The sequence below is a fragment of the Protopterus annectens genome, chromosome 16.part0 (genome assembly GCF_019279795.1).
Source record: "Protopterus annectens isolate FY-2018-M chromosome 16.part0, PAN1.0, whole genome shotgun sequence".
NCBI lineage: Eukaryota > Metazoa > Chordata > Ceratodontiformes > Protopteridae > Protopterus > Protopterus annectens.
This window is the reverse complement of record NC_056750.1, coordinates 632,563,976-632,586,342: the sequence shown is the minus strand read 5'-3', so window position 1 is coordinate 632,586,342 and position 22,367 is coordinate 632,563,976. Positions and strand designations below refer to the sequence as shown.

The 22,367-nt window shown below is 39.2% G+C and overlaps 1 protein-coding gene across 1 annotated transcript in view; it reads left to right on the top strand.

Annotated features, from left to right (window-relative positions):
- The first annotated feature begins 1,153 nt into the window (after positions 1-1,153).
- Positions 1,154-22,367, top strand: part of LOC122790939 (probable inactive glycosyltransferase 25 family member 3) — a 598,803-nt gene continuing 577,589 nt past the window's right edge. The window contains exon 1 of the mRNA XM_044058643.1: positions 1,154-1,449. Coding sequence (XP_043914578.1) covers positions 1,220-1,449 — 230 coding nt within the window. The 5' untranslated portion in view covers positions 1,154-1,219. The remainder of the gene's footprint in view (positions 1,450-22,367) is intronic.

Sequence of the window (22,367 nt, the reverse complement as noted above, 5' to 3'; positions counted from 1 at the left end):
TACATCATGAGAAGGGGTAAATCAGACATGAAAAGGAAATATATGACTTTCAGCTCTTGCCTATCAGGTAAGCAAGTTTTGTATAACTCCATAAAGTAGATCCTAGTATAGACAGTTGAAAATATCTGTACTTTGGGTCATAACTTTTCTAAGAGATGATCAGAAAAAAATGCAGTCATTTGAGCACACCTAGGTACACCCTTGGACCCAGGCTAATTCTTAGTGCATCTGTTATATGTGCTAAGAGTTTCATGGGAATATATTGTAGCACCGTGAATGGTTTGAAAGCAAAACGCTTAGGGTTACTACACAAAAGACAGAAGCAAAGTGTCCCTCTGAGAAAGGAACAGCTTTAAAAGTAGTTTAATACCATACCTCTCAACTGTCTAGATTTTTGCTTCATATTTTTTGCCTGTCCCTCATTAAATAAGTGGTTTTCTGGCAAATCATTGAGGACTGAAGTTACTAAACAATGTCAGACATTTGAATTTCAGACTTCATATCCTTCAGAAAATGCATGATAACACTTTTTATTAAAGTAACTTTCTAAGTTTAGATGAGCAATATTTAACATTTGTCCCTAATTTGGGGCCTTTGTCACCCCATTTATTTTTGGCTCTGTCCGGATTTCTTGTAATAAAAGATTGAGATGTATGCTTTATACTGCTCTGCTGGCAGAGCAAAGAAACGTTTTTAAAGCTTATTTAGCTTTTCCACTCTGTTATGCTGTAGAGGCAGGCTAGAACTTAACAGCCACTGTTAAACACTTTTATGACATCGGAAAACTGCTTAACAAGCCTATCTTTCTCTGGTGAGTTTGTTCCATAACACCTAATCACATATTTAGGTTAGCTAGTATGACATTATGGGGAAAAGGTCACAAATCCGGCCATTCACAACAGCGGTGATTTTAAAGTTTGCATTTTAATGTATACATTCATAAAAGTTGAAAATATATTTTAGCGATTGTGAAAATATTTGCAAACTGTCCCAAATACGGTGTACAGCCCCAAATTACTACTGGTTCGTCTTATATGTATATATCTGGAAAACTCATCGTACTTGAGATAATATTTTCCTTTCATAGTCCTGATACATTAGGAGGAAGTGAGCTACACTGAAGGAAAGTTTGGAGGGTCCACCCTTTAAACCTGCCCATTTTTTGTAAAATTGCTGCTGACGCGTCCAATGTGTCTGAGGGCTACAGTTTGTAAGAATCATGGTGGTTTTCGGGACGTTTCATCTACAACTACCTATGTTTCTGGTTTTCCAGTCTTTATTCCATGGATGCCAGAGTTACTTCTCTGAAGAGAGACAACCCGAAGAATCCGAGCTTCAGCCGCCTACTGTGGTGATAGCGATAATCGCTCGCAATGCAGCCCATTCGCTCCCTTATTATCTTGGGTCTTTGGAAAGGCTGGACTACCCCAAGAACAGAATTTCCTTTTGGTATGTATGTAATGCAACCTTCACTATACTGTCGTCCCGAAGAATAAACAGGAGTTTTTGTAACGTAGCGGGACCAGTGAGGCTGTTGTGGTTTTGAACTGTACTGTACCTTTCCGTCCCATCTTCACTCGGGCCATGTAAGGGTGCCTAGTTGTAGCTTTTATACCCAAAGGTATTTGAGTGTAGGTAAAAACGGAGTGCTGGCAAATTAGTGTAGAGAGATACGTTTAATAGTTAAGCATTGTGACCAAGGGAAACCACTTCCCCGAGTCACTCACTCCCGTTTATTGATGTGTACTCAAATGTTTTGTAGGACTCCTAGGTATGTGTGCATTTGATTGAAGATGCTGTCCCGGAGTCCCTTGCTGTTAACTGGTAGTATGTTTCGTAGTTTAAAGCGGATTGCAGAGTTTAGCAAAGCTTCAGTATATAAGTACGATTTTATTCTTTCTATATTTTCTTAAGCCTTTAGTATATACTGGTGGATGAACATTGTTCATTTACAATATGAAAAAGAAAATTAAGTGTTCAAAAGTGTTCAAAATTGTTTTATCAGAAGAAAGGCCAAATTCTCCTTTCACTGTTGTTTATGTTTTCTGTCCAGGCCTGCTTTGAAATAAAGGTAGGGAGATTAGACTCAACTTAACAAACACGTATGGAAATTCCATTCTTAATTTCTTTCATACTTCTCAGATGTACATATTTTCGCAGAATGTCCAGATTTTTGACTAATATTTTTGGTCTGGTCCACATATTGTGTTTTACTGATCAATCACTAGGATGATCTGAGGATTAAAGTCACTAAATTATGACATGTATTTGAGTTTCAAACTTCATGTCCTCCACAAATGCATGCTAACACAAATTCTATTATTTTACTGCATTTGTTTACCGGGAAAGTCCACTGGGCTGAGAAAAGCTCCATAGTGATACACATACATACAATTTGATAAAGCACAAGTAACAGTACAGACGTTCCACATACATACTTACATACAGTTTTATACATCACAACTAACAGTACAATATGTACAATGAGATGAAAATACTAAATACTAAATACAAAATAAGTTATGTCGGATTGAGCTGATAATGCTCAGGTAATAATGTGAACTATACAGTTTGTTAGACTAAAAACATTTAATAATAGATTAAACTGCCTAGGTATTTGGGTAAACAGAAAAGGGACTGTATATGCGAGTAAATCTAGCTACTGGCAGTACAGTGTGATTGTAGATACAGGAAGAGGCACAGTAGCTGTGCTAAAACATCAATTGACAAAGTATTCTTGAGAGGGTGTAGAGGTGGGTTAACTATTAAGGAGGTACAGGAGATAGTATAGGTGGAGGAAAGGGAAGAAGAAAGCAGAGGTGGGTGTAGAACAGAGAGCGATGAAAAATCAGGTAATGGATTGAGAGGAGTTAGCACAGGGACATAACCAGTAGGAGGAGAGGTAGTGTCGCAAAGCTTTTTTGAAGATATGTGTATTGCTAGTCGATCTAAGTGAGGGTGGGAGAGTGCTCTGTAGCTTAGCAGTGGAAAAGGTGTTGAGCCAGTGTCCAGTGGTAAGGTTGGGTTTCTCTCCCAGTAGAAGCATTTGATTTTCAGAGCGAAGGGGTTTGTTTGGGTGGTATAGATTAAGTAGATTGGAAAGGGCTGGGCAGCTGGATGAGTAGTGTATTATTTTATACGCAGTAGTTAGTCGAATATAAGTGAGGTGATGAGGTAGTTCTAGTCAGTTCTGTAGCCGAAGAGAGGTGCAATGGTGAGATAGGTGTTGTCTATTTCTGACAAGCCGTGCAATTTTGTTATAGCATGCTTGAAGTTTGGATTTTAGACTGGCCTGAATGTTGGTAAAGAGAGGAGTGCCATGTAGTAGACAGGGGAGCAGGAAGGAGGTGGCAATTGTTAGTTTGGAAGAGTAGTTGAGGTAAGTTTTGTGAAGATCTAGCATGGCCAGTTTCTGGTGTGCTTTTTTAATGTTGTTGTGAATGTGCATGTCAAAGGTTAGGTGTTCATCAATGGTGACACCTAGGAGTTTGGTATGAGTGACAACCTCAATAGAAGTGTTGTCATGGGAGTGAATACAAAGTGTCCTTATTTATGGTGTTGGATTTCTTAGGGGTGAATAATACTAGTTTGGTCTCTTTTGGGTTTATTGCTAAATGGTTGTTAGACATCCATATTTCAGTGGAGCTGAGGCCTGATTGGGTAAGTTTCTGAAGTTCTTGTGGGAGTTGGCAGTATAAATGATAGTAGATTCATCCACGTATTGGATGACTGTGGCTTGGGTGAGGTTAGAGTGGAAATCGTTGATGAAAATGCTGAAAAGTAATGGGCCCAGGATAGACCCTTGAGGAACACCTGTAGTGGTGTTAAGGAATGGAGAGGAGGAGTTTAGCCATTTTGTGGCTTGTCTGTCTGAGATAGAGTTGGGAAAACCAGTTTAGGGTGGAAGGAGAGATATCTATGTTGGATAGTTTTCTAAGGAGAAGAGGGTGAGAGATAGTATCAAAAGCTTTGGACAGATCGGGAAATAGGGAGGAGGCAAGTTTTCTGGCATCACAAGCCTGATTGATAGAGTCGCAGAAGAAACTGAGAGCAGTAGTGGTGCAGTGGCCTGGTCTGAAACTTTGCTGGGTTGGTGATAGTATGTTGTTATCAAGTAGGTGGTTAAGGAGTTGACTGTGGATATGTTTTTGAGGATATTTGAGATGGGGAAAGGATGGCAATGGGCCTGAAGTTGGAGATGTTTATGTTGTTATCGCGTATGTGTAGTGGGAGGATAAATGCTTTTTTCCAAATAGAAGGTACATAAGACTCACGGATAGATCTATTGAAAAATATGCTGATGGGTATGCAATGGAATCTGCAGCTTTTTGCAGGAATTCTGGAGGCAAGTTGGGGGCATTGGTACATGGTTTTAGTTTCATAAGCAGTTTCGTACCACAGCTGTTGAAATAGGGACTAGTGAGAATCTGGGGGACTGGGCAGGGGGGGAGAGTAGTGGCAGATTGGTTGTGTTGGTATGGTGGAGTTTGAGGGAAGTTGGTGGTAAGATTAGCTATAATGTCAATTAAATAAGTGTTGAAAAGTGTGACGATTTCTACAGTTTTTTTTTCTGGGTTAGGGCAGGAGTTAGTTTCTGAACCAGGGTGTAAGAAGTTGTTGTTTGAGCTCCAGGAGTGTTTAGGGTTACATTTGTGTTTGTTTTGTAAAGTTTGATAGTAGTTTTTCTTATCTTTAATGACTTGGTGTTTTGCTTGTTTGCAAAGATGTCTATAGGCTATGAGGTCAGAGGGTTTTTTTTCTGCTTTTGCCAAAGCTTCCAGGATCTGTCCCTGCTGACCATGTTCTGTTTTGTGGCTCTGCTCTAGTGAGCCATGGGGCGTGCCAAGATTTTATGCGTTTTTAGTCTGGAGGGTGCCAAGCTATTCAAGATATTAAGGAAAGAGGAATTGAAATATTGTACAGCACTATCTAGAGGGAGAGGTTTTAAGGGTTCCCAGTTGATGCTTTATAGGAAACTGTTAAATGTTGTAGGGGAGAAATGGGATAAGTTTCTAGTATATTTGTATTAATGTTTAAGTATGGCAGCTGTAGTTTTGCGTATTATAAAGACTGGGGGATGGTTATTGATGCTGTTTGGGAGGGTTCCTGCAGTGGCAATCTTGTTAGGATCAAAGACCATGATCCAATCTAAGATTGTTCCATGGGTGTTGTTTTTGTTGGGTCTGGTGATGTCTGTAATTAGCTGGGTGTAGTTATATAGGTTGGTGTTAGAGGGTATGAGTTGCTCTGAGAAATCTAGCCAGTTTATATTAACATCACCTAGGATTATTGTTTCTGTAGTTATGTTGTTAGAGCTCCAGGCTAGGATGCCCCCTAGAATGGAGGTTATTACTAGGGGGAATATATAGGGCAATGATCCATAGGTTTTTATTCTCATTCATTTTTAGGAAGGCTATTAAGATTTTTGGCTGTAGCGAAGTTGGGTATGTGTGGGTTATAGGGGATCATGTTGAAGGTGCTGGAGTAAATTAGAGCTACCCCACCTCCTTGTTTTGGGGTCTGTCTTTTCATAGGCAGGCAAAGCCAGGGGGAAGAAGAAATTCAGGGCTTTTGATACAAGGTTTTATCCATGTTTCTGTAGCGGTAATCATGTCGAGTTTATTGTGTGTTAGCCAGGTGTAGAAGTCAGGGATTTTGTTTGTAATGCTTTGCAGGTTAATAGTACTTAGGTTTAGAGACTTATAGTTGTTTCACTCTCTAATTTCTCCCTTTTGGGTTTCTAATACCATGACACGAATGGGCCCCATTCCTAAGTCAAAGTATGATTAAAGTTCATGAAATTAGTATTGTTTCACTCTTTGATGTCAGGCAAAAGTTCTCTTCAGAGCACCCGCAGTGTGCCTAGTAATGACTCCTGCAGTTGGCTTGGTAACGTATCTAAATACAATTATAGATTCTTTTTTATAAGATCCGTTGCTCCTACTACTGTTGGAACTGTCTGGGTATCTTTCTTCCACATTGCTCTTGTTTGCCTGCAGATCCTGATATTTTATGACTTTGTTTCTCTCTATGCAAGACACTGTAGTCACTGGGTGTGACGATTTTAATGATCAATGCTTTGTGAACCACTATATGTAGTTTTCTAGCATCTATCTTTTGAACTGTTGGTAATGGGTGGTCCCATATGATATAAACTTCATCATTTTCTATGATGCTTTGTGACTCATGTTTCCAGTGTTTTTCAGCCACTTCAGTACTATAATGTTTGCACAATCCCCAGTGCAACAATCTTGCCACATTATTATGTCTTTCAATATATAGTCTTTCTGCCATTAGTATATCACAAGCTGCAACAAGGTGTGCAACTGTTTCCAATTCGGTTTTACAAAACCTACATTTGTTTCTCCCACATGTTCAATGGACTTTGTAAACCAAGGTGTACTTAGCCCACTATCTTGGGCTGCCAATATTAGTCTTTCATCTCTTGGTTTGACTTTGCCTCTCCTTAACCATTCCTGCATTCGTTCCTGATCAACATGAGTTTCTTCCAGAAGTTTTCTATACTTGCAACTATATTTATGCTTTTTCCACATTTCTTGCCTTCTCATCTGGTCCTTCACCTTATATTCTTTCTTTTTTTTTTTGGCACATTCAGTTGTTGCTTGATTTTTATCCACTTCTGGTTTGATTTCCTTATAGTGACAGTGTGAGTTGGGAGATGGGGAGGGAGGGCCATTTAAGATTAGTTAGAAAAATCTTGATGAGTGGATGGGAAATAGGAAATACACCCCAAGGATCACTTCTGTGTCTCTGCTGATCACTTCTGTGTCTCTGCTGGACAGTGGCACAGTAAAATAACTTTCTTGGGTGGTGTAAGCTATGGAACCTTGCTGGCTAGGCTTACGTAGGCCCTTGGGCCGATAGCCTAGTACCTACCTAGTTGGGCTTTTGTTTCTTGGATATTTTATTACTAAGGTAGGGGTGTAGTTTGTGAGAGCCTTGTCATTTGTGGGGAGAATTCTTTGTTTAAAGCAGAGGATGATGTCTGTAGGGTATAGATTAGGTGAAATGTTGGAGAAAGATCTGGGTGCTAGTTTATGAATGGAAGTTGTTGATGAGGGTATGTACTGGATAGAAGCAAGTTGTAAGGAGGTTAGGTGTAGTAGGAGGGTTAAGGGTAGCAGGGAGAGGTAGGGTATAAGTTGCATTTTGGGTCAGGTGGGTAGTAGCGGGAATGTAGAACATGATAGTAGTTAGTAAAGGATGAGTGTTGATAATGTAAGCAGGCAGATGCAGTAATAGTGGGGTGTAATCTAGTAAGATGTAGTTAAGGGGTGGAGACAGGAGTGCTGTGAGTGTGAGTATATAGAATGCACCAGTAATGTAAGAGCTAGTTGGGAGCACTGTGATTGGGTGAGAGTTAATGGTAGGAGGAGCCTAGTTGAGAATAAATGTAATTTGAAGTGGTGGTGGGTGGGAATGGGGGTAGTGGAGCGGAGTGAGCCTGAGTGGAGCGAGTTGAACCACGGCATGGACCAGGCAACAAGAAAAAAAATAATCAGATAAGACTCCTGCGGACAGGAATTTAAGGCTGCCTAGTTTCAAAGAAGAAGTTTTCTGTTGGCTTTGTGACTGTGAGGGGAATAGGGGCTGGGGCTAGGAGATACAGACTTTAAGGAGGTGTCTAGGAGGGTTCATTATGAGTCTTATAAGTTTAAAGAGGGACTCTATGCTGAATCCTTAACCAACAAAAACAGAGGGGGCAGATACAGGGGGAAAGCACAGCATGACACGTCTGGTAGTGTGTACCCCCCCCCTAACTTTACAACTGAAAGAAATGTTGAAAAATAGCTGTCTCTGTACAGCTATGACCTACACTTTGCTAGCTGTTTTGTTCCGTCTACTCGCAGTTCCCAAGTGGGACTCTGGTAATGGCTTGGAATACTCACTGGTATGCTGAGAGGACAGCTGGAGGCACAGAGGGCATGTATACTGATTAGGGGGCTGTAACAGAAAAAAGAAACAAAGGGGTAGGAAGGATAGGTAGCATAAGAGAAAGAGAGAGGAGGGCTGAACAGAAGTGAAGATAGAAGATACGAAAGGCAGAGGGAGATATTAGGTTAAGCAAACAGGAAAAGTTAAAGGATCCGATTTGGGACAGATACAATTCTAGTTTCAGCTGGAGTAAATTAGCAATATCATGCAGAGCAGGAACATACACTACAAAAACATAACAGTTACTATATCAACTACAGGGAGTTGTTTACATTATTTGCCTTTTTGAAGAATAATTCCATAGTAGTAGTTGTAATACTACCTGCAGTCATCTGCCTAGTGCGTGTCTGACCTTGTTACATCTAAAACAACCAGGTCGATGAACAAAAGTAACAGCCGGACTGCAGTGAATAAAACCGTTTAATGAATTCTGGTACCTCGGCCTTCTCCTGGTATAAATTTAATGCAAAATTCAGTCACTTATAAGCCACAAATGCTTCTTAACCCATAAAACCTTTTCTTAAACCACATACATTATTAAGCATATCTTAAATAAAATATTTCTAGCATTGACTCTAACACAGGTGAGAATTTTTGTATAGTAAATTTATCAGATTTTGTTTTATCTGATAACATTAAAAATGTATTGTGCAAGGGCACTAAATTTGTGCCAACGAGGTTCCCTACTTTGGCAGATTTAATTTTAGAAGCCAAAGAATTTTGTAGGAAACTACATTTGAAAGCGTTTTTTGCTAACAGCGACAAGCCTGAAAATTGTGATGGTAACAATGACATGTCTGTATTAGATAGTTCTTTAATGAACATGTCTCTTCATGAAAATGAAATCATTGACATTTGTATGGAAGAAGATGAATGTTCTTTGTTTACATCTGGTTTTGAATTTTATACAGGCTATGGAAAGTTTGATGTTCCCAAAGTTCCCTATCGAAGTGATTTTATTCCACCGAAAGTAAATATGGCGATTAATGTTTTTGAAAGAACATTGTTCAAGCAAATAGAGATTGAATTTAGGAAATATAAAGTGGGCAAAAAATTGTATAATTTGAACAAAGATGAATGGTTGGCCCTGAAGAGTTTGAGGGGGTTAAGCAACAAGTATGTATTTACTCAATCTGATAAGGGAGGAAACTGGGTTATTTTGCCCAGGGAGAAATATAACTCCATAGCTTTAGGCTTGTTATTGGAGGACAATACATACACATGCTTGACCTCAAATCCTATTAAGGAATTCAATCTAATGTTGCTTGAACTATTAGAAAGAGGTGCGTGCCTGGGGTTTTTTACAGCAATGGATGTTAGGAAGTTACATATTAAAAATCCCAAAAATGCTAGGTTTTTTATTCTTCCAAAATTGCACAAAAATGTTAAAAAATCACTTATCCAGGGTTCCTGCACATGTGAAGAACACCAGGGAAGTTAGTTTGGATGTAGGGGGAACTGGTTGGGAACATGATTTTTATTGGGCTAGTGTGGATGTCAAATCATTATACACTAGCATCAATAAAGTATGGGGGCTTGAAGCTGTTGGCAAGATGTTAGGGGGAAGGACCACGGACTTGTTATGTTATCACTTTGTTGGAATTTTGTTTAACACACAATTGTTTTGAGTTTGAGGGTAAATATTTTTTATAAAGAGAGGATACAGCAATGGGGGGCCCCGTATGCTCCCTCTTATGCAATTTTATTTATGGCCCATTTTGAAAATGTATTTATTTATCCAAAGAACTTTTTCCAGAACAAAGTTGTTAAATACAAGAGATTTATTGATGACCTCTTGTTTTTATGCAGGGGGGACCCACGTGATTTTGAGGAATTTATTCTTGAAGTAAAAGATAATCCGTGTGGCCTGGATTTTACTTACAACATAGGCAGGCATAGGATTCAGTTTTTGGATATAGAATTTTATGTAGGGTTTGACAACAAAGTGCAATATAAGCCATATCATAAGGTTACAGCGGCTAACAATTTTTTACATGCATCTAGTATGCATAGTGTTCATCTCAAAAATTCCCTACCGTTAGGAGAATTTAAGCGAATTGCGACAAATACATCGGAAATGGACAGGATGAGCATTGAATTTAATAAAACTGAGGGAAAACTTGATGCAAGAGGTTATTCTAAGAGTATATTAAAGCAAGCTAGAGAACAGGTTGAACATGAATTAGGAATAGGGGGACCAATGAGAAAAAGGCATGGATATAAAGCAACTATTAATTTGGAAGAAACTAGGGGTCAGTTTATGCATAATAGAGGGAATGCACATGAGGACAGCATATTTTTTGTCAACAAATTTTCAGATTTTTCTAGTATTTTAAGGAAGGTAGTGTTGTCACTATGGCCCATCATTGTTGGAGATGATAAGGTAGGAAAATTGTTTCCCAACACAGTAACCTTTTCTTATGGAAGATTTCAGAATTTAAAGGAAATATTGAATATGAGAAGTAGGATAACAAGAAATAGAAAGGTAGGGACTTACCAGTGTGGGAGATGTAAGGTATGTGCTAGAGTTAGAAATTTTGATGGAACAAGAATTAATAATGTGAGATATAATGCTTAATTGTAATTCTTCTGGGGTGATTTATATCATAGGGTGCAATTGTGCACCCCAGAAATGGTATATTGGACAAACGAAACGGAGAGTTAAGCTTAGAATTCTGGAGCATTTGGGTGATATCAGGAGTAGTAGGCTTGAAAGTCTGGTGGCCAGTCATTTTTGTGAACAGCATGGGGTATCTTCCGATGGGTTAGTTGTTAGTGTTTTGGGTAAACCAAATGATATGGGTAGTAATAACATAGGTTTCCAAAACAGGTTGTTGGAAATGGAATCTAGATTTATTATAAATTACAACACTCTATTTCCAAATGGGATGAATTTAGAAATATAAAATTATAAATTTATAATATGTGTAATATAAATATTTTATTTAAGAAATATTTTATTTAAGATATGCTTAATAATGTACGTGGTTTAAGAAAAGTTTTTATGGGTTAGGAAGCATTTGTGGCTTTAAGAAATTAATTATTTAATTGATTTATTGAAGTAAATTAATTATGTAAACGTTTAGATGATTTATAAGTGACTGTATTTTGCATTAAATTTATTTCATGAGAAGGTGAAGGCCGAGGTACCAGAATTCATTAAACGGATTTATTCACTGCAGTCCGGCTGTTACTTTTGTTCATCGACCTGGTTGTTTTGGAATATATTTTGTTCTTTCGTGTGTTTAATTACTTGTTACATCTAACCCTGTGATTACATTACACTAACCTAAGCAAAAAATACAAATTTATTTCATGTTTATGTGGCTGCATTTAATTGCTTTCATCTCATATATGTTGTATTAAAAAAAAAAAAAAATGTTATATTGTCTACCATTTTTTCAAACAATGTATTGATACTCTGTATGACTAGATACTATCAAATTTCGTATTGAAAGTCGTTGGATATTTTTTACTCTTGGATGTGTATTACCTGTATTAAAATCTTCTTATCCTTTATGCTTAATGCTTTTGTTTTATGTGTATTTGTATTTTCTAATCTTGTTTTAACCAATGGAGCTTTTCTCCCCGGGCCTCCACTGAAAATGGACATTGATCCAGCTGGACTAGCCTGGTCAACAAATGTAAAATAAAATAAATAAATAAATCTCTATAGACAATGAAACTTGGTCACTAAAAGCTGAAGCTGGAACTGCCTGCTGTATGCTAAACACTGATGGGAATTTACTCAAAACAGTAAGCAGTTTAAATCAGTAGGTTAAGGCTGTAGGATGCAGTACTAATAAGCTTTATTCATAATTTAGGGACTGAGTCCTTTGCCCATTGGCCTTCTGTGCGGCACTGTTCACATCACTTTAACTGGCAGTGCCCGTGTTTACCTCGTAAACAAAATACATATGTAATATGAATGTTCACAGTAACATGCATAGTTACAAGAGTTCATGCAACATTGCACCTTACTGGCTATCTTAATACTCAACTGAAATGTATTTGTCAATATGCAAATAGTATTTTTTCTTCCTCCTAAATGGTAACAAGTACCTAACAATTGGTAAATATTAAGTTTGTTACTTAGTGTGATCGGTTAGCCAATGTAACTGTCAGAATTAGATTTAGAAGAAGCTGATTATTTGTGATTTTATGTAAGACTGCATGTATGCTATCTTAGTATTGCATTCCACAGTTTGTGACTTTCATTTTACGTTCCTCTAATTTTTGACTGCTGCTGTTACAGGTTGTGGCTGAAACGGTTTAAGGACCAGCCCACTTAAGTAGTAGTTGGTGTAAATAAACAAAGAAAAAGAACAGTCTGAGAAGGATGATGTAAAGAAAGAACAGTACGAGAAGGTTAATGTTATCAGTGATGCTAGAGTGTATCTTCAGCTGTAAGTTCCTTAGTCACACATGTCAATAAGAGTTGTAGATAAAGAAAAAATCTATGCCATTTGCAATGACAGGAAAGCAGTTAGCAGACATTTTATTTTATAACCAAAAATAACGTTATAGCGTGTTATAACAAAAAGAAGGTACTTGGCCAAAACTGCTCCATTCACTAACATTTTTTTTGTACTAGTCAACTGCAAAGCATTACGCTCTTTCGTTGGTGACTCAACAGCCTTTTTGATAGATTTTATGAGACATTTTATTTTATAGACTCATAAGATCAGAAATTCAAGGCAGTGGACTCTTGCAGCCATTTACGCTATGCCAGTACCCATTCTTGGACCGTACCTTGTCTTTTGATGAGGGCTAGGCCAGTCACGTCTGGGTGGGGTGAATCTGAGAATGTTGTATTAGAGCTGACAGAATAGGGTCTGTTCATAGGTTCATACTAGGCTATCTGCCCTAGGGCATTTATAAGCCTAGCCAGAATGTGTTTGGCTTTCGCCACCCATTTTAAATTTATTTTGCTATGCCCTTTTTCGAGGTTAGTATACTGTGCCTCTGTCTAACAGTGACACAGAAGTGATACCTGGGGTAAACCTACGATCTCCCATCCACTCATCAAGATTCCTCTTGAAGAGAGTCAATGAGGGACTCTGCCTAACCTGGACTGGGATTTTATTCCAGAGTGAAGGGAGCCTCTGGGTTATGAATCTGTCCCTCCAGCATGTCCTATTTATTTCAGTGCTGAGGTTCAAGTCTCTCGAGCGCATAGCTCGATGGGATTTGGATTTTCTGAGGTGCAGCATGTCCATTAATTCCGGGTTGGACATGGCTTTATACGTCAGGCACAGATCGCCTCTGTACAGGCGGTATGCCACTGAGTAGAGCTGGAGTTTCTTTAACCGGGCAGCATATGGCATCTGTTTGAGCCCTTTGATCCTCTTGGTGAGGTACTTTTGGGGTCTTTCCAGTTGCTGCAGGTGTCTGGTAAGGTACATCCCAAAAGGGGCATTGTACTCAATTATGGGCCTGATGAGGGATGAGTAAAGAGGCACGATGACCTCCCCTGATCTAGATGTGAATCCCTTCATGATTAGGTGGGCTATATAAAATGTTTTTCTAACCACTTTGGCCACGTGGTTGTCAAATGAGAGATTGCTATCAACTTGGGTCCTCAGATCCCTAATTACTTCTTCTGTACTTAATGGATTACCATCTATGTGGTAATTTGTGGGCACTTTGTTTTTGCCAAAGGGGATGACTATACACTTTTTGGCATTTAGCTTGAGGCCATGGCTCTGGCACCAGTTGTCTGTTTCTATGAGGCCCTTTTGGAGGATGCTTGTGTCGGCTGGAGAGTCGATTATGGCGCCCAGTTTGCAGTCATCTGTGAACTTGGTCAGCCACAGTCCTTCCGTGTTGGTCTGTACCTCCGAGAAATATATACCGAACAAGAGAGGTCCCAGGACTGAGCCTTGTGGGACGCCACTTGTAACTGGTTTGGAGTCTGACATGGCTCCAGCAATTCTAACCATGTGGGTTCTGTCCTTGAGCCAGTTTGCAATCCATCTAGTGACACAGGGGTTTATATTTAAGCTGGTGAGCTTATCTATAATCCCGAGTGGGGTATTGTATCGAAGGCTTTTGCGAGGTCCATGTAGGCTGTGTGGACCACCTTCCCCTCGTCAATGGCCTTGGTGACTGTTTCAAAGAAATCAACCAGGTTTAAGAGGCAGGATCTGCCCTTAACAAAGCCGAACTGGGTAGGATCCAGTGTCTGTAGGTCCCCAATATCTTTATTTATGAGGTCCATGATGATCCTTTCCATAGCTTTGCAGACCAAGCTAGTCAGGCTTATGGGGCGATAGTTTCCAGGATCCGTTGAGGCACCACCTTTATGGAGTGGGACCACTGTTGCTGTACGCCACTCTTTGGGCACATATCCTGTAGTAAGGCTGAGATTGAACAGTAGTTTTATGTTTGGGTTTAGCTCTTCTTGGAGTTCATGTAGGACGCAGCCCGGGACATCGTCTGGTCCCATTGATGCTGTGGTTTTTGCTTTGGAGAGGGCGGCTCTTACCTGAGCATCTGAGATGTCGGGGGCAGCACTCTGCTGGGATAGATATTTGCCTTTTTGGTGGGGAGGGGGGGGGGGAGAAGTTTGCGCTGAACCTGTCAGCTAGGATGTTGGCAGCACTCTGCTGGGATAGATATTTGCCTTTTTGGTGGGGAGGGGGGGGAGAAGTTTGCACTGAACCTGTCAGCTAGGATGTTGGCAATGTCTGTGGGTTCAGTGTATTTTTTGTCATTTTGGACTAATTCTGAGCATATCTGGGAATTACCACCCAGGTTCCTAACATAACTAAAGAAAGCCTTGTGATTATCCTTAGTGTCCTGTGCAATTTTTCTCTCGAAGCTGGCCTTAGACAATTTTATGAGTGCCCGTAGTTTTTTGCTAATACTGATCAGTGATGCCTTCCCTTTTTGGGATTTTGCTCTATCATTTAGTAGCTTTCTCCTTCTAATGTATAGTTTGTTTATGGCTGGGGTCCACCAGACAGGACATCTGCCTTTGGAGGATTGGGTCTTGGTTTTATTTGGGATCGCATGATCCATGCATTCCTGAAGGTGTTCATAGAATGCGTTTATAAAGGATTCTGTGGTCTGGGCCGTATTTTCCACAGGCCCGGGGGCTTTGAAGGATTCCACCTCGGTTTTGAGGAGTGTGAAATTTGCTTTAGAGAAGTTTTTCATTGTGGTTTTCTGGGCAGGGGATGGGGTCGGGATGTGAATATCCAGTGAGATTAGTTTATGGTCTGATCTTAACAGTGAGGGATACACTTCTGGTCTGGCGCATAGAGTCACCATGTTGGTGATGATCAGGTCCAGTATGTTTTCCCCTCTTGTGGGAGTGGTAACAAGTTGTTCCATACCATTTGAGTTTATAAATTCTAGGAACCTTTGGGCTAGAGTGTTGGAGCTAGAGTAATGCTCCCAGTCTATGTTTGGGTAGTTGAAGTCGCCCAATATAATGGTGTTTGGAGAGACCTTCATATTTTCCAGTGTTCTCAGAAAGGCCGAGTGGGGTTCCTGGGTTTGGGAGGGTGGTCTGTAGCAGGCTACAAACTGGAAGGCAGTTTTACCCACTGTTAGTTGCACATGGATAGTCTCTGATGCTTCGTGCTTTGCCACCAACCTGGAGGTGTGGGTATCTTTGATGAATATCGATACTCCCCCTCCTTTTGTGGTTCGGTCCAAGTTTTGGGGCCGAAAAGCATGGTATGAGGTATAACCTGGTATTTTCTTAAAACATTTTTACAGTCTCTGTTTTGTCTCTGTATGTCATTTAAATACCTTGTAAACATAATTTCTTGATTCCTATAGATAAAATATGTGATACTAAAGCTAACCATGCTTTGCACTAAAATACAGCCTACTCTTCCTCTGGTGGTCTTTAGAGCATGTTTTTAATAACTAACTAACTTAAAACATAGCACTCTCCCATCTCTCTGACTGGGACAAGATCCCTGTTGAGGCTGCTTCAGCTACCCTTATTGCATTTTCTCAAGTCAGGATCTAAAATTTTCATCTGGCAGGTAGTATAGAGGATGGTGGCACTACTTGACTACCTACTCTGATCTTCCCTCTCACCTAAGAATCTGCTTATCATGATCCAAAATCATAATCAGAAAATTTTGAAGACCACTCACCATGCATCCATAATCTGTGGGGCATAGTACCTTACCAATTTTGGAATAGTTCCTAGGTTTATGGAAAAATCATTGAATCTTTCCTGAAAAGGTTTGTCATAGAAGGTAGAGTGGTCAGGCAGACCCATGGCCCCACATTACTTTTGAAAAACCTACCAGTACCTTTTACATAACTTGCCATACTGCTGCCCCAGGAGCATCAAGTATTGTCAGTTAGAAATTACAGTTGCCTATCAATATCGTAAGATGTTCCTGTATTGTGAGAATTTCAGCCATCAGCCTTCATATCACTGGTCTGCATTCCCTGGCAGAAAATTAGTACTAGCCAATGTAATCTTAATGAAACCTCAGATCTGTCAGCAGTTTAAACACAGTTTTTTTCAGAACCTTTTGAAAACAATAAAGCAGTACCTGTCTTTCTGGATTGTATGTATGAGGCAGAGGCACCCACACAGTTACCCATATTTGAGTAACTTGATATGTTCAACCTCCCTCAGATAGGATTGTCTATAGTCGTACAGCAACCAGTGTACATTTTTAAGTACAGTACATAAGTTGAACATGCTTCACTGAGTTTGACAACCCATAAGCATTCCAGAATACGATAGTTAGCCATATTTAAATGGTGAGTCAGCTCATAGTATGAAGAGCTGTCAGTGGTAGGCAGAAACCTCTAACAAACCTCATATAATTAAAAGTGAAGAAGTGGGAGCTTACTAAGTAGATGATCTCTCCACCTTAAGCAACACCAATATACATAAGTCAGTGGCTGAACATGTACAGAATTGACAGTGAATTCTATTCACTTGCTGTGCACCAAAAGTCATCACTAGAAGTATTTTGCTTCTTCGTTCTGTGGCACAAGCAACAAAAGACCAGTGGTAAGCTAAAGAAAGTCTTTAAACATAACCAGTAAAGAAACTCTTAAAGAAGCCTTTTATGTTAATCTTTTTGTCATAAGTAAGTGGCAGTATGTAGTCCATAAAACCTAGAAAAATATGAAAGAAAGTCAGATGTGTCCCATAACCTCATGCAGAAAGTATGATGCCTCCCTTTCTCCCCCCACATTAATAACCACTTTGAACTGTACATTTTTAACAGTTAAGCAGCAAATGTTTAGAAGTATAGTCAAAGAAAATACTGGTTTATTATATTAACAGAGAGAGGCCATGCAACCATGACAGTGCTACTATGCCACATTATATGTAGCATTAATTAAACTAGTGTCCCAATTAAAAAAAAAAAAAAAAAAAAAGAAGTGGGGCTGTACCTGCTTTGCAACTGCAAACATATTATTTACAAAATGCAGGCACCTCTATTTTTCAGTGAAATGTAAGGGTAATAGATAAATTATTTTGAAATACATTTATAGTTAGTTTTATTTATTTTATTTATTTAACATTTGTTTACTGGGAAAGTCCGACTTGGAACAAAGCCAGTTTTCAGTGGAGGCCTGGGGAGAAACACTCTAGATGCGTGTCTTTAACTTGGAAGGAAACTGTAGCACCCAGAGGAAACCTACATGGACACAGGGAGGACATGCAGACCCCGCACAGAAGGCAGACGAGAATTAAACCGGAGAACCTCTTGCTGAGGCGATAATGCAACTGCTGCACCACTGTGCCATTGTGTAAGATTCAAACCCTGCACCCCTGACACAGGAAGCAACTTATTTTCAAGGCAGAACTTTAGTCCTCTGTGCTGTCTGCCAAAGGACATGTAGTTGATAAAACCAGTATGTAATAGTCCCTGTCTGTCTGTCTGTGTTGAGGAGTCCTGTATTACCCCCCCCCAAAAAAAAAACTGTAAACCCAACCATTAAACAGAATGTCTTATACAATAGTGATAACTCCAGAATTAGATCTATTACTGATCAACCCTTTAGGAGAGCTGTTACGGTAAAGGGGATGAACATTTCCTAACCAAAGACACCCCCACCTCTAACTATCTTCATTAAATGGAATAACATGCCTCCATTATAATGTTTAACGGAGAACCCACACAGTGTGCTTTGTTTTCAACAATGTTAAAAATTTACCCCATCATTACTGGCAAGGCACAGTGACCTACTCCACTAACAAGTATGGTCAGAAAACCCATGGTATGCTAAACACCCCAAACACAAAGTTTGATCCCTTGAGACCAGAGTTAGAACCAAAACTGATAGTATTGCAATACACCATCTTACTTCACAAATTTTCATTTGATAAAGGGGATAACTTTGTTTACTCATTTGTTAACCAAGTAAGCAAATTTTTCTCATATCTTTATCCCCTTGCAAACTCACGTTGTACAGTACAAGAACAGATGTTCTCTGATTAAATATTGAAATGTTTTAGGTTTGAGTTGTAAAACATAAATTCCTTTACCACAGACCCAGCCCTGTTACAGTAGAAGTCCCTTCGTACCTGAAGTTGTGAAACTGAACTTCACTCCCTGTAACTTGAGACTGGAAACTGCTAAAATCAGATCATCCTAGCAGGCCCTAGATACACCAGAACCCTAACTCCTGACAAGTGTCAGCTGACAAACAGATGTATAGAGAAAACGACTTTTCAGTAATTATTGTCGTTAGTAGGCAGATTGTTTTACTAGTTGCTCTAAACTGGGGAGGGAGATGCACAATAACATGTTTCAAGTTATTGGATGCCACATTGCATATTTAACTAATATGACAGTTGTTGACTTTACTCTGTAATAGATGCTTGGTTAGAGTAGCCACCAGTCTATCATGTTAACTAGTGCCTGTTCCCACACAATGAGTCGAAGTTCCAAAATAATTAATCATAACCTTGAGCTGTAATATACTGGATAAAAAAATGTAATAAAGCGTGATAGTTTAAAGATAAATACCAAATGAGCTTTGAGGTGGGAGCCTGCTCTGATTGCAGATCACAGTTAGAGGTAATGCAGCTTTATCCCTATATATTACTTTTAAATGAGGCAGACAGTTGTGGTGATTTCCACACTTCAAATGATGAGTCTGGAGACGTTAGAATTGATTTGGTTAGACATGGGCAACTTGCCAATGTTCAGCTGACAGGTTGGGTAAGTATTTCTGTAGTTCAGCCATTCCTTCTCAGTAAAAATATTATTTTAAAGCTGGCAGACTATATTTTCAGTTGTAATCCTTTCAACTTGCATTGCCTCATAACTGTAAAAATAAATAGATAAATGTTGTGTCTTTCGGCTTATCCCGGTTAGGGATCGCCACAGCGGAACTCCAGTCCGCTAATGTTTGGTAGTGGATTTTTATGTGCCAAATTACCAGCCCTGACGCACAACCTTCAATGAAGGCACCCCCATTCACGCATGCCACCACACAGAAGACGCTCTAGCTGAGAATCTAACACGACAACGTCTTGCTGTGAGGCGACAGCGCTACCGCAGCACCACTACCGCGGGTAAAAATAAATAGATAAATACAAATGAAAAATAAATGGTGGTTCCTTTCTTGTTTGAATGAAGTAATCCTGCTCAGAGAGTTCCCATTTCTGAGAGCCTTGCTTGGTTGTCAAAGAAATTGCATCATCTCCCACTTCTGGAAAAGGATTGCAAATTGAAATATGGGTGGGTTGCCTCAGAAATTGAAGCTGTTACGACAAACACATGGTAATCCTTTCAGCATGTATGCATCCTCCTGCAGACCAGTGTACACCGCAAGATCATAAGAAATAAAAGACCACTGAGTCTTGCAATATTTACACCTTGGCAGTACCTATCCTTAAAACGAACCTTCTCTGTCAGGGATAGTCAGACCAGTCAAGCCAGGGGTGAATTTGTGAACACCCATCCAGTCATCCAGTTCCATTTTGAAGGAAGATAATGCATCACACTGCTTAATTTGCATAGGCGGAGAAGGCACTGTGTAATTAACTTATCTGTCCACCTTGCTTTATTTATCTGCTGGTGAAGATTTAGACCCCTTGTTTTGGTAATTGTGATACTATTTGATTTATGGACATAAAAATGATCCAGGATCACTGGGTCCTAACGGCTTGGAAAGCAAGTGTAGATCTCCCTTAAGGAGTCTGTAAGATACCAAATACAGGGACAGTGCTTCCAGTCCTTTGTGGTAGCCCAGAGTTTTTAAGCCAGTGATGACCTTAATTTGTAATCTCTAAGGTTTTTCTAATTGTCTAATATGTCTAGTGAGGTATATCCCAAAAGGAGCATTCTGTTTAATAATTGCCCTAATTAATGCTGATTATAAAGGGACAATGACCTATTTGGATCTGGAAGATGCCCCTCTGGTGATTTACTGCACTAAGCAGAAGGACATCCTGAATACTGTTGTTACATGACAATCAAAGGAGAGGAAAATATCAACCAGTGTACCAAGGTCTGTAACAACATTTTCATTCTGGAGTGGGGTATTATCTATGTTGTATGCTGAGGAGGGATAATTTTACCAAATGCAACAATGGTACATGTTTTAGCATTTAAGACTACTGTTAGCACTCTAGGTGTTTAAAAATGTAAGTTGTTGTTGCAGGTAATGAGCATCAGAAAGTGACTTGACACTGACTCCAATTTTACAGGCTTATGCAAACTTTGCTAGCCAGAAGTCTTGGTTTGTGGTCTGGAGGTTGAAAATTATATGCCAAACAAAAGGGGTCCCAGCACGAAGCCTTATGGAATACCACTGGTTACCTTCTTACTTTGGGATGTAACATCTGTAGCCTGCACCATATGGGTTCTTTCCTTTTGCCTATTTGCAATCCATCTTGCCATGTAGGGATCTATTTGTAATGCATTCAGCTTACTAATCATACTTTCATGGGGTATAGTGTAAAAGGGTCTTTGTTAGGACAGAGAATGTTATGTGAACAACATGGCTGCTGTGTACAGTTTGTGTTACTCTTTCAAATAAGTTAACCAAATTCATTAGACAGGATCTACTCTTGACAAACCCAAACAGCTGTGGGTCTAGCCTGCTTTATTTTTTAATATGATAGTTAATCAGGTCAGTTATAATATGCTGCATGGCTTTGCATATGAGACTCATTAGGCTAAGGGTCCTGCAGTTCTGTGGTCAGTGGGGGGCCTTTTGTGGAGTGACTTCACTGCTGCTGTGCACCAAACGTCAGTGACCAACCTAGTGGCTAAACTCAGCCAGTGATTCCTCAAGGGCTTGCTTTGCATCATTTATTAAATAGCCAGGTATATTATCAGGATCCATGGTGGAATTTTAGACATTGAGAGCACATTTAGTCCATGATCTCTGGTGTTAAAGGGGGATATCAGGGCTTTGAGGATAAGTGGGCATTGAATAGTTCATTCTAAGGTGAAGTTGGCATTGAATTTGTTAGCTGGTACGTTGACATTATCTACTGGGTCAGAATAGCATTAAAGTTCTGAGCAATTATCTGTGTTAGGTTCTTCAGTTGTCAGGAAACAAAGAAATAAGTTCATGGACTGCTTTAGTACTCCTAATAAGTAAATATGTATATTTGTTTTTAGTCAGTATTTTAATGTTTTCCTTGATTTAAGGGTCCTTAGATTTTCTGTAGTGTTTATTTATGTTGGTTTGCTTCTAAACTTCCATTATATTTAGATCTGGTAGATACTATCATTTCTATACACTTTTATAATTCATGTATTTGTATATTTTATTTATTGACTAAAATATTCTAAATGGGCAGAACCCCTTTTCATCAGAGGTTTGGGGAGAAACCCCATATTTACATATTAAACCATAAAACATTAGAAACCGAGCATATGATTATTTTTTTACTATCTAAAGTGTGTTTGAGAAATACAAAAAGTTGAAAAAAACATACATAGGCATGAACAAAAGAAAATAAATGAATGGCATACGTATGATGTATACAAAAAAAGGGGGCACAAATTCACACATTGGCTATATACAAGTAGAAAACAGACTGGTTATAAGAAGATACAATGGAGAAATTAGTTGGTATGGTTATCCTGGTGTGGGGAAGGAGCATAACCAAGAGTTGGACAGGTATTGTTTTGATTCTAACCTTTAAAAGATTTGTTTTTCTTGTCTTAGTTCAGTCTTTGTTGTTCCACAGTTTGGTGACAGAACTTCAGTAGAGTTAGCAGCTGTTATTTTAAATTTAGTAGAAATTAGGAAACATTTTTATTTCCTGAGCACAGTTCCCTTGTGAGTGAGTAGTTATGGAGGACATTGCTTAAAGAAAGATGGTTTTTAGGTTTGTAAATTAGGATGTGTGCAGTAATGAGATTTGCTTAGGAGAAATATTGTTGAAGCCCAACCCAGCTAATTGTTTAAGGGCAATACAGTAATTTGTTTCTCCCTTTTTAATT